This window comes from Salmo salar, chromosome ssa04 (assembly GCF_905237065.1).
Source record: "Salmo salar chromosome ssa04, Ssal_v3.1, whole genome shotgun sequence".
Taxonomy (NCBI): domain Eukaryota; kingdom Metazoa; phylum Chordata; class Actinopteri; order Salmoniformes; family Salmonidae; genus Salmo; species Salmo salar.
The window spans coordinates 57,250,022-57,262,241 of record NC_059445.1 but is presented as its reverse complement, the minus strand read 5'-3'; the positions used below and the strand labels follow the sequence as shown (position 1 = coordinate 57,262,241).

The following is a 12,220-nucleotide window of genomic DNA, read 5'->3' as shown; positions in this document are numbered from 1 at the left end:
CTCTGCCTTTCTCCCTGTTTCTACTATTTCTCTCTTGTTCTTTCACTCTTGCTCGCTCTCCTTTTATCTTCTCTGCCTCATTCCCCCTCTGCATCACCACTGAGTTTTGAAATTCCTTGGCCCCATCCGGTACCAGCATGGGATGTTTGGCTTGGCATAGCCAGACTTGTTCCAGCACAGTACTTTCGTGGAACAGGCAGAGGAGGGAGGTAGTCTGGTGTCCTGCGCCAGCAATGATAATAAAGAATGTTGCTCTATTCTCAATCACTCTGTGGGACTTGTCTTCAGACCTGTATCTGACCCTGGGGTTCTGCTATCTTGTATCTACTGCTTTTAGTGAATACATTGTAAACTATTACTGGTAAATATGTATGTAATGTATGCTTACGTGTTACGAACGTTCACTATGTGGATATATACTTTACCAGTCAAGTTTGGGGACACCTACTCATTCTAGGATTTTTCTTTAAAACTATGAAAAAACACACTGAATCATGTAGTAACCAAAACATTGCATTTCAATTAACAGGTGTGCCTTATTAAAAGTTAATTTGTAGAATTTCTTTCCTTCTTAATGCATTTGAGCCATTCAGTTGTGTTGTGACAAGGCATGGCTGGTATACAGAAGATATAACCCTATTTGGTAAAAGACCCTGTCCGTATTATGGCAAGAACAGCTCAAATAAGCGAATAAAAATGACAGTCCATTACTTTAAGGCATGAAAGTCAGTCAAACCCGGAAAATGTCAAGAACTTTGAACATTTCTTCAAGTGCAGTCGCAAAAACCATCCAGCGCTATGATTAAACTGGCTCTCATGAGGACCGCCACAGGAAAGGAAGACCCAGAGTTACTTCTGCTGCAGAGGATAAGTTCATTAGAGTTACCAGCCTCAGAAATCGGCAAATAACTGCACCTCACAGGAGTTCAGGTAACAAACACCTCAACTGTTCAGAGGAGACTGGGTGAATCAGGCCTTCATGGTCAAATTGCTGCAAAGAAAGCACTACTAAAAAACACCAATAAGAAGAGACTTGCTTGGGCCAAGAAACACGAGCAATGGACATTAGACAGGTGGAAATCTGTCCTTTTGGCTTGATTAGTCCAAATTTAAGTGTTTTGCTTTCAACTGCTGTGTCTTTTGTGAGAAGCAGAGTGGTTGAACGGATCTTCGCATGTGTGGTTCCCACCATGGAGAAGGAGGTGTGGGGGTGCTTTGCCGGTGACACTGTCAGTGATTTATTCAGAATTCAAGGCACGCTTAACCAGCATGGCTACCACAGCATTCTGCAGAAAAACACCATCCCATGTGGTGTGCGATTAGTCCCACTATCATTTGTTTTTCAACAGGACAATGACCCAACACATCTCCAGGCTGTGTAAAGGCTATTTGACCAAGAAGGAGAGTGATGGAGTGCTGCATCAGATGACCTCAACCCAATTGAGATGGTTTGGGATGAGTTGGACCGCAGAGTGAAGGAAAAGCAGCCAACAAGTGCTCCGCTTACATGGGAACTCCTTCAAGACTATTGGAAAAGCATTCCAGGTGAAGCTGCTTGAAAGAATCCAATGAGTGTGCAAAGCTGTCATCAGTGAGTGTGCAAAGTGTGCAAAGCTGTGAGTGTGCAAAGCTGTGGCTACTTTGAAGAATCTAAAATATTACATATATTTTGATATAACACTATTGTGGTGACTACATGATTCCATGTGTTATTTCGTAGTTTGTCTTCACTATTATTCTACAATGTAGAAAATTGTAAAAATAAAGAAAACCCCTTGAATGAGTAACTTTTGATTGATCCTGTATATAAATGTGTACTTCAGTTTATACAAAAATGCAACATTAAGATCCTTCTCATCATTGGTGCGTCAGCCAAATGTTATATTGATTGGTGGCTGCAAAAGTAAATCTTGGTTTGTACAGCATCTGCATTCTTGCTGTAAGCTAATGTGATTACTAATTGTCATGGGCAATCGTAATGACTTGAATGATTGCGTATATGAACTCTGCTTTTTCTAAGTTGGGTTGGGGTGGTTGTGGGTTCAGGACACCCTCTCACTCACACCATCTTTCACTAATTATTTTCATTTAGTCGTCATGTGAGGCCTTCATGTGAGATCCAGGGGGAACAATAGCATGTATTGTACTTATGGTGTGTGTGCGTGTGTGTGGCATGATCCTATGGACACTCTCTCCATCTGAAGATCATCAAAGGAAGCCATAGTCATCTTATTGACACTGGCTGGGTGCATGACCAGGCTGTTAAACTCCACTCCTGGTTCCCTTTCTTTTCTTACATTATGACATAGTACTGTTGTTCAGTTTGTGGGGCAGTCTGTCTGTTCTCTCTTTAGTCTGAAGAATTAAGCAGCAGACCACTCGGTGAACTTTTAGCAGTCTTCTGTATGTGTAAGGGGTTAGACATTGGTAGTTTGGGTGATTGCTGCAACAGTAAAGATAGATTTAACTGCTGTTTGATTTGTAGCTTCGCTTGGCTGGAGAGTGCATTAATACGCCATGAAATGGTATATTTGAAATAAACCGTAGGTTGCTCTAAGATTCGTGCTTTGATTTGTACGTCCGTCAGTGTATTGCTTTGTGAAGGGTTGTGAATGGTAATGAAGATATTGAGAACAAATGCTTGAATCCAATTCAAGTCTTTAATTTACATCCCAATGGAAGGATCGTGCTCAGCTGAAACACTGTCAGACAAGTTTTACACCTCATACTGTCAACTTGCACATGTTCATTGGTCTCATTCTCATTGGTCAAGTGCAAAAACACCTATACATTCTCATTGGTCATTTACATTAACACTGGTCAACATGGCAACATATGGCTTCTAGATAATACTGAAGATTGTGTATGCATTGGTACATCTGATCTTCTTAGTTCTCTGTGAGACGTGCAAAGCGGCTCATACCTTCCCGAGAAGTTAACTATTCACACAGGCAATGTGTAAGAGAGGTGTTTTAGCCATGTTACAGAAATACACATGTATTGAAACATAATCAGTTCCCATCATTTGGTATTTTTTACACTCTTATTTTTCATCCTGAATCCTTTTCTTTCCTAAAGGGTGTTGTTCTAGCACACCACTATTATGTTGCCTTAAAAGGAAAGTGGGTCATGGCGAGCTGTTTTAGCTGTGTGCCTCATTAACCCCACTCACTCAGTCACTAAATAGGAATTCAAACATGGCCAGACTTTTAAAACTAGATGTTAATGAGCAGTGGGCTGCCTTTTTGTGAACTTTCTGGCCCAGATTGAACTGCGTCATCATGATGAACTTGAATAGACTAGAGTGCTCTCTGTCTGACATCATGAGAGATTAGAGAATCTCCCCATTTGATGACTCTGAAGAGTTGCCATGTATACATTTAAAAAATAGTAATAAAAAAAATGTATCCTTGTTTTTTTCCTAGCAAATAACACGATCCTCACAAGAAGAAAAGTCCGACGATAAACCTGAAGAGGACAAGTTGGAGAAGTCAGAGAAAAAAGAGGACGAGCAGAATAAGGAAGAGGAAGAGAAAGATGAAAAGGAGGACTCCAGGTGAGTTTTGAATAGCTCTGTGTGTGCGTATACACTTGCGCATAGGTTTCCCGCAGGTACAACTTTTAGTCCTGGCTATAGTCACCCTTTGGCCTGGTCCACCTCTGAGAATCTCTACCTCCCAGTAAATGTTTACTTTCAGTTGAGGCGGCAGGAATTCCGGAGCCCTCATAGATGTGTTGTAAATCAGGCCATAGAGCGGGAGAGAACCACTGTCCTTCTCTGGGGTGATGGCCAGGCTGACCATAACACCCGACTGCTTTCAATGTTCCATCGATTTACTCCTGCCCTCTCTCCTTCGGATATTCTACTCCAATTAATTTTGAGATGGACAAGGGTTGAGAAGAATTGAGGAAAAGTGAAATGAAAAAGAGCTACTGACTCTTAAGAGGAGAGCACGGCAGACATCTTGACCCCAGGACTCTGATCCATTAGCCAGATAATTCCCTGCCTTTTTACCCAGCTTTATCAGTGGGCAGCAGTTAGTCATGACTCGTATCATAACCAATCATCAAATGAGAAATGCAAGTGCTTGTAAAAAATGTTTTTTTTTATTATTTAGATTGGACTATTTACATTTTCCTAAGCATTTAGCTATGTAAATAATAGGCTTGTACAGTTTATGAAAATGTCCATTGTGGAGGAGTTGAATAAAACAATCCCTTCTCTTGTGTCCTCCAGGGATATCGGAAAAGACAAAGACAAGTGTGACGGCGGGGAGGACGAGGACGGTAAGGAGCCGAGCACGCCACGCGGCAGGAAGACCGCCAACAGCCAGGGCCGGCGCAAGGGAAGGATCACCACGCGCTCCATGGCCAATGAGGCTGCCTCTGTGGCGGCCGAGGAGCCACCGCCACCCGAGCCTCTCTTGCCCTCCGAGCCCCCTCAGCCTTCCAAACCTGAGCCTACTACCCAGAAGGCTGTGAGAGAGCCCACCAAATCTGCACCGGGTGAGCCCCCCATGGACCTTAACAGAGGAGGTAAGCACCTCAGCTATTCTACGCTTTTAGTAGCCCACTACCATCCCCTGGGGGGGGGGGGGGTTTACCGAGATGCATCTCAAAAAGATAGACTTATGCTTACTAAGGTGGTTTACTAGTTTTGTGGTTGTTGTATTTGTGACAATGGGACTGAGTAGATAATATAAGTCTCAACTCCTGTCCACTCGCAGTATTGCTCCTCAGCTATGGAGGTTTGAACCAGTGTGTGGGGAGTGAACTGTCTCTTCATGATTATCTTATGTGAGAGCGAAACTGTTTTTTTCCCTGGGAAGGCCCGGAAATATAATAGCATTGTGAGGATGCTTTTATAGGTCCCAGCTGTAGAAGAGGACGGCACAACTTGCCTAAATAAGTCCCAATGGTCATGCAGCTGAGCTGAAACACCTCTAGCTTCAAGAAAAACACCACCACATACCATATAATTAACCCCAGTTACCTTTACACACACGTGATAGGGTGGGCAGTTAACAACTGGAGTCAGTTCTATTCATTAGCTATATTTCTATCATGTCACCGCACTGAATAGGTCCCTGGTTCACCAGGTTCAGGTTGTTTTTGTTTTGCTCCTCAACACAATGCAATAACAGACTATCTCTCACTTCTGTAACCTAGCCAGGGGTTCAGTCTGTCAAGCCTATACCCTAGCCATCATCACCATGGCAATAGTGTGGCGTCTGGGGTGGACCTGTTGTCATGGCTCCTTCCAGCTGTACCTCAGCCTAACCACTTAATTTGTCCTTGTGTTGCTCTGAGAGCTTCTTTTGATGTTTGTGTGCTGAACGTCAGACAGTACAGGCCCAAGTCTCTAACCAGAGCGTTCAAGCAAACTACATCCTTGTAAAGATTAGAATGGAATAATTGATTATCCATCTCAGAAAGGTGAATATCCTTCCAAGGATTTAAAATCAAATTGTATTATTTTTCAAGGAATTTAGTCTTTATGGCTGATTTCTGTATTAACCAAAACCTACATGTTGTGCTGTCCTTCTCTGCTCTGTGTTTTAAGTCTGCACCTTATTTCCCAGTCTGTCAACCCCCTGACCCCTCTTGGCTACTGTGCATCAGGGATTTGCATAGGATCATTTTAAGTTCAATCTTCTGAAATGACTGACTGCTGAGCAGGCTGTGGTTGTCTCCTCTCTTCTCCTCTGCTGATTCACTGGGGATTCACTGCCTCCGTGCTGGTTTTGTGTGTTAGGCTTGGGCTGTATCCAGATGGTCATACCTTTTTATCTTTTGCCATCCTGAGATATTCGGTAATACCACCACTGAACACAAAGGGGCGCTATTTCAAACCCCACTGAGCTTTTGTAATCCAAAGGTTAGCAATGTTAACAAGTACATGTAAAATCCCATAGAGAATGCTAACGAGCATATTGCAAACATTTTATATGGTCTCTGACTGAAATTATTTGCAGGACAGACATCCCAGCTCAAAGTTATACAATTAACAAAACAATGCTACTCACAGTTTGCAGCAGGCACAAAACAAATATTAGACAGCAAGGCTCTAGAATCCAGGAGGGGATTTCTCTGATTTTACCAAGCAAAGCTTGATTTTGGAAGAAGCTAACCATTTAGCTAACTAGCTACTAAATCAGCAAATCAAATGCACAACTGGATTTAGCACATTTTACACTGTTAACTTAGCCAGATGTCTTATAACTACTAACATTTAGTTGTGAATTCCATACTGTAACTAGGTCCCCTGGTGCATGCTGCACAAGAGTGAATAACACTCAAGGCTCCGGTCTCATCTTTGTGTGCTTGTAAACAAACACCACTTGACTGGGGACTACCGGTAAGCTTCATAATGACAAATAATGTGACAGGTGAAATGAAGAATGCAATTTTCTTTATCTCCTAATGTATTGCACAAGTTGACTGCAGGTATTTGCTTAAAAATTTATAAAAATACTTCAAAGAAATAGTTTCAAAGGTATTGACGGGATTGGTACAGTTGAAGTCGGAACTTTACATACACCTTAGTCAAATACATTTAAACTCAGTTTTTCACAATTCCTGACCTTTAATCCTAGTAAAAATACCCTGTCTTAGGTCAGTTAGAATCACCACTTTATTTTAAGAATGTGAAATGTCAGAATAAAAATAGTGATTTATTTCAGCTTTTATTTCTTTCATCACATTCCCAGTGGGTCAGAAGTTTACATACACTCAATTAGTATTTGGTAGAACTGCCTTTTAAATTGTTTAACTTGGGTCAAACGTTTCGGGTAGCCTTCCACAAGCTTCCCACAATAAGTTGGGGGAATTTTGGCCCGTTCCTCCTGACAGAGCTGGTGTAACTGAGTCAGGTTTGTAGGCCTCCTTGCTCAAACACGCTTTTTCAGTTCTGCCCACATATTTTCTATAGGATAGAGTTCAGGGCTTTGTGATGGCCCTCCAATACCTTGACTTTGTTGTCCTTAAGCCATTTTGCCACAACTTTGGAAGTATGCTTGGGGTCATTGTCCATTTGGAAGACACATTTGCGACCAAGCTTTAACTTCCGGACTGATGTCTTGATGTTGCTTCAATATATCCACATAATTGTCCTTCCTCATGATGCCATGGTGTTCTTCAGCTTGCAAGCCTCCCCCATTTTCCTCCAAACATAATGATGGTCATTATGCCCAAACAGTTCCATTTTTGTTTCATCACACCAGAGGACATTTGTCCCCAAAATATGATATTTGTCCCCATGTGCAGTTGCAAACTGTAGTCTGGCTTTTTTTCTTGACATTCCCATCACCATTGCTTGATTGAGGCGGTGTTGGGTTTTCCCCAAACATAGCAGTGTTGATTGTGACCAAAAAGGTCAATTTTGGACTCATCGGTCCAGAGAATGGACTTCTGGACAAACCTGAAGGTTTCTGGGTGGTCTCTGGCAAAGTTAAGATGGGCATTTAAAAAAAAAAAAAATTGACAGAAGAGGCTTCGTCCTAGCAACCCTCCCATGAATGGCATTCCGGTTCAAATCTAATTTTATTTGTCACATGCGCCAAATACAACAGGTGTAGACCTTACAGTGAAATGCTTACTTACAAGCCCTTAACCAAAATTCAAAAGGCTCTTGCACATGTGAGCAATCTTTTTTGCAGGTGCATGGTAACAGTTGAATAAGATGAAGGAAAAAGATCTTAAGAAAATACCTTTAAAAAAGGAAAGATAGAAGAATATCAAATAATTAAAGAGCAGCAGTAAATAACAATAGCAGGGCTATATACAGGGGGTACCGGTACAGAGTCAATGAGTGGGGGCACCGGTGTCGAGGTAATTATGTACATGTAGGTGGAGTTATTAAAGTGGCTATGCATAGATAATAACAGAGTAGCAGCAGCGTGGGGGGGCAGGCAATGTAAATAGTCTTGGTAGCCATTTGATTAGCTGTTCAGGAGTCTTATGGCTTGGGGTAAAAGCTGTTTAGAAGCCTCTTGGACCTAGACTTGGCGCTCCGGTACCACTTGCCGTGCGGTAGCAGAGAGAACAATCTATGACTAGGGTGGCTGGAGTCTTTGACAATTTAGGGCCTTCCTCTGACACCGTCTGGTATAGAGGTCCTGGATGGCAGGAAGCTTGGCCCCAGTGATGTACTGGGCCGTGCGCACTACCCTCTGCAGTGCCTTGCGTTCGGAGTCCGAGCAGTTGCCATACCAGGCAGTGATGCAACCCGTCAGGATGCTCTCGATGGTGCAGCTGTAGAACTTTTGGAGGATCTGAGGACCCATACCAAATGTTTTCAGTCTCCTGAGGGGAGAATAGATTTTGTCGTGCCCTCTTCACGACTGTCTTGGTGTGCTTGGACCATGTTAGTTTGTTGGTGACGTGGACGCCAAGGAACTTGAAGCTCTCAATCTGCTCCACTACAGCCCCGTCGATGAGATTGAGGGCGTGCTCGGTCCTTCTTTTCCTGTAGTCCACAATCATCTCCTTTTGACTTGATCACGTTGAGGGCGAGGTTGTTGACCTTGCACCACTGTTGACGTTGAGACTGGTGTTGTGCGGGTACTATTTAATGACGCTGCCAGTTGAGGACTTGTGAGGTGTCTGTTTCTCAAACGAGACACTCTAATGTACTTGTTCTCAGTTGTGCACCGGGAACTCCCACTCTTTCTATTCTGGTTAGTGCCAGTTTGCGCTGTTCTGTGAAGGGAGTAGTACACTGCGTTATATAAGATCTCCAGTTTTTTGGCAATTTCTCGCATGGACTATCTTTCATTTCCCAGAACAAGAATACACTGATGAGTTTCAGAAGAAAGGTCTTTGTTTCTGGACATTTTGAGCCTGTAATCAAACCCACAAATGCTGACGCTCCAGATACTCAACTACTCTAAAGAAGGACAGATTTATTGCTTCTTTAATCAGAACAACAGTTTTCACCTGTGCTAACATAATTGCAAAAGGGTTTTCTAAGGACCAATTAGCCTTTTAAAATGACAAACTTGGATTAGCTGCAGCAAGGGAGGTCTGCTAATCTCTAGATGATATTGAGGGCGAGGAGTACGGAGAAAAAAATGTATGCATTCACTACTGTAAGTCGCTCTGGATAAGAGCGTCTGCTAAATGACTAAAATGTAATGTAAAATTATATGTTTGGGTTTGCTTTTACCTGATTTATTATTGTTCTTGTGGCTCTTGGGGATATTTTGGAAAGGTGTCCACTTCTAGGCCGAGTTGCTGTCATGTTAAATGCTCTCCATTTGTAAATGATTTGCCTCACAGTGGACTGATGGACCTCAATCTTTTTGAGATGGATTTTATAGCCTTCCCCAGACTGATGTGCTCTCGGTACCCTCGTCCTGATATCCTCTGAGATCTCCTTTCCTCTCGGCATGGTGTGCTTTGCATTCACCTGGATGGTTAACACCAAACTGACCAGGTTTCTTATCTCTATTTATCAGAGTCCCGCCCAAACTCATTCCTAACGATCTCTCCTTTGATTGGTTCATTTGGTCCCCTATTATTTACCCACCTGATTTTACTTACCTACTTGATTTAACCAATGCAACTTGGGGTTCACTTATTTTTGCACCTGCACTAATTACTTTTTCATTTCATGGTAAAAACAAATCTGTAATTGCGCAAGGGGTTCACATACTTTCAAGCAGCACTGTACGGTATACTCTCCAAGCCTAGTGTTTGTGTGTTTAAAACCCAGTTTGATCTCATTAGGAGTCTCACCAGTCCTATGGGTTGGGTCAAAAGCAGTCCATTGTATAGGGTCAGTCCAAAATGGCCCCCTATCTCTTCAAAGAGCCAGCTGAGATGAATGACCTGCCCACCTCCCTGGATCTTAAAAGGCATGATGGGGGCACGAGGGAATGGCGGTAAGATTAGGTGAACATGTTGAACGTGCCACGGGACAGGAGCAGTGATTCAGCAAACATTTGAGTAGATTTAAGTCTGTGTGGCCCTAGACCATTCGCTTGGAGCCGTCTAAACCGTAAGAATGGATCTCCTCAGTAAAAATGTTTTGTGTAAGTGTCGGGTTCGTACTGCAGCTATATTGGCCCAAATGTTTACACAATCTCTATGGGTCCAATGGAATAGGGTGGGCCAGGGTTCACACTCTCTCAGCCCCAGCCTCCATCAGCACCTGTGTGTGTGTGGTTAATGGTTATGTTGCATTGTAGCAGCGATATGAGTGGTAAATCTGTCTGTCGGCTGTTCTGTCTGTTTTCCCTGTCCAAGGCCGTTTCCCAAAGAGGGGGATGTTGGGAGGCCCGTCTCTCTACTCCTCTGTTTAGAGCCAGATCAGGTGACATGGACCCTCCCCTTGTGAGGGAGGAGGGGGTTGAGGGGAGAGAGAGAGAGAGAGAGAGAGAGAGAGAGAGAGAGAGCGCGAAGGGCAACAGAAGGAGGGAGCATGAGCACGAGAGAAAGGGAGTGTAAGAGAGAGCGGGAGGGGTAGGTCTCGGCAGCGAGCCACAGAATGTAAACTGATTATTAGATTAGCAGCCATGAGAAGCAGACGGCTGAGAAGCAGAACGAGCTTGGTACTGTACTTTCTCTCTCTGTGGGCTGATTATGAAGGTTTCTGTTCTCTCTCTGTGACTTAAACAGGAGGAGCTGCTGCTGCGAACGGCGAAACCGGAGAGACTTCTCGCTGGACCGAGGAGGAAATGGAGGTTGCCAAAAAAGGTACTGTTTTTGTTTTATTTCTCTATCTACCGTTTCTCTCACCCCTCTCTTTCTAGTTTGATCTCTCTCCTCGTAATTTGTATTTATTATGGATCCCCATTACTTCCTGCCAAGGCAGCAGCTACTCTTCCTGGGGTCCAGCAAAATTAAGGCAGTTATACAATCTGAAAAACATTACAATATATTCGCAACACACTAAGTGTGTGCCCTCAGGCCACTACTCTACTACCACATATCTACAACACAAAATTCATGTGTGCGTGTGTTTGTTATCTTATGCATGTGTTTGTGCTTGTCTCTTCACAGTCCCCGCTGTTCCATAAGGTGTATTTTTATCTGTTTAAAAAAAAACTGATTCTACTGCTTGCATGAGTTACTTGATGTGGAATAGAGTTCCAAGTATTTATGGCTCTATGTAGTACTTTGCACCTCCCATAGTCTGTTCTGGACTTGGGGATTGTGAAGAGACCTCTGGTGGTATGTCTTGTGGGGTATGCATGGGTATCCAAGCTGTGTGCCAGTAGTTCAAACTGACAGCTCAGTGCATTCAACATGTCAATACCTCTCACAAATAAAGTTTGCTCCCACACAAACTGTCACTCTGACTCTCTCCTGGCTGGGTGCATAACTGGTGGAGGCTTTTAGGGGGAAGCAAGACTGAGTGGTTTGAGCGAGGATACTTTTTCTGGTAGCTAACTGCAGTGGCTCTGTTCTGCGTGCCTCTCAAAACTGATCTATTAGGGCCAAAGTATGAAGTAACAGAGCGTGACAGTTTGAGTTTCCTCTAAAGATCATATCTATTATTCACCAGAACAATTTTCCAGGCCTCTGGATCTTATAGGACTTTACCCCAAAACATTTTTCTCTCCAAAACAACTCCTTTTGAGAGGTGAGTGTTTCATTTCATGCAGTTACTGACAGTGGACACACCAGCATTTTATACTTTTGCAGTTGCGTCACTCAGTCCATGGGAGATTGACTCCATCGACCCGTAGTTACCTTCCAGCCAGGCCAGTACTCTTCCATCTTTGTCAGTGTAGACTCTGGTGGACAATGGGAGAAAAAGGGAGAGGGCGAGACGTGTCGAGTTTCCATAATTTATTCTGGTGTTTTACCCAAAAGGCTCAGACTTTTCTGTTTCCATCTACGTGTACCGGCACCTGTGTCTCACTGGGCCATGGCTCCGGCGGACCTGCTCCTCCTTGGGGCCAATTCTAGGCCACTGGCACTTTTCAGCTGTCATTTCCATAATAATGGCTAACTGTGAACTTTAGCACCTTCTCACAAAGTAACAGTCTTGATAATGCAGAGGTTGTTGATTCTGCTCGCCCAAAGTCTTTATTGTCACACTCCTGATGGAGAAACAATAACACTAGAGCTTACTTTAATAGAAAACACTGGCAGTACTTTGGTGTGGGGTAAGTCTTAGGTGGAAGTGCAGCATGAGAATGCCAATGGGGCTAAGCACATTGGACAGGGGAGAGTAAATAGAAGGATTAATGGGGATTAATTAAGGCTGTCT

The 12,220-nt window shown here is 43.3% G+C and overlaps 1 protein-coding gene across 6 annotated transcripts in view; it reads left to right on the top strand.

Moving 5' to 3' along the window:
• Positions 1–12,220, top strand: part of LOC106603505 (nuclear receptor corepressor 1) — a 106,593-nt gene that overhangs the window by 61,932 nt on the left and 32,441 nt on the right. For all 6 annotated transcript variants that reach the window (XM_014197283.2, XM_014197285.2, XM_014197282.2 and 3 more), the window contains 3 exons: positions 3,426–3,556; positions 4,238–4,536; positions 10,621–10,698. In XM_014197283.2, the coding sequence (XP_014052758.2) occupies positions 3,426–3,556; positions 4,238–4,536; positions 10,621–10,698 (508 nt within the window). The remainder of the gene's footprint in view (positions 1–3,425; positions 3,557–4,237; positions 4,537–10,620; positions 10,699–12,220) is intronic.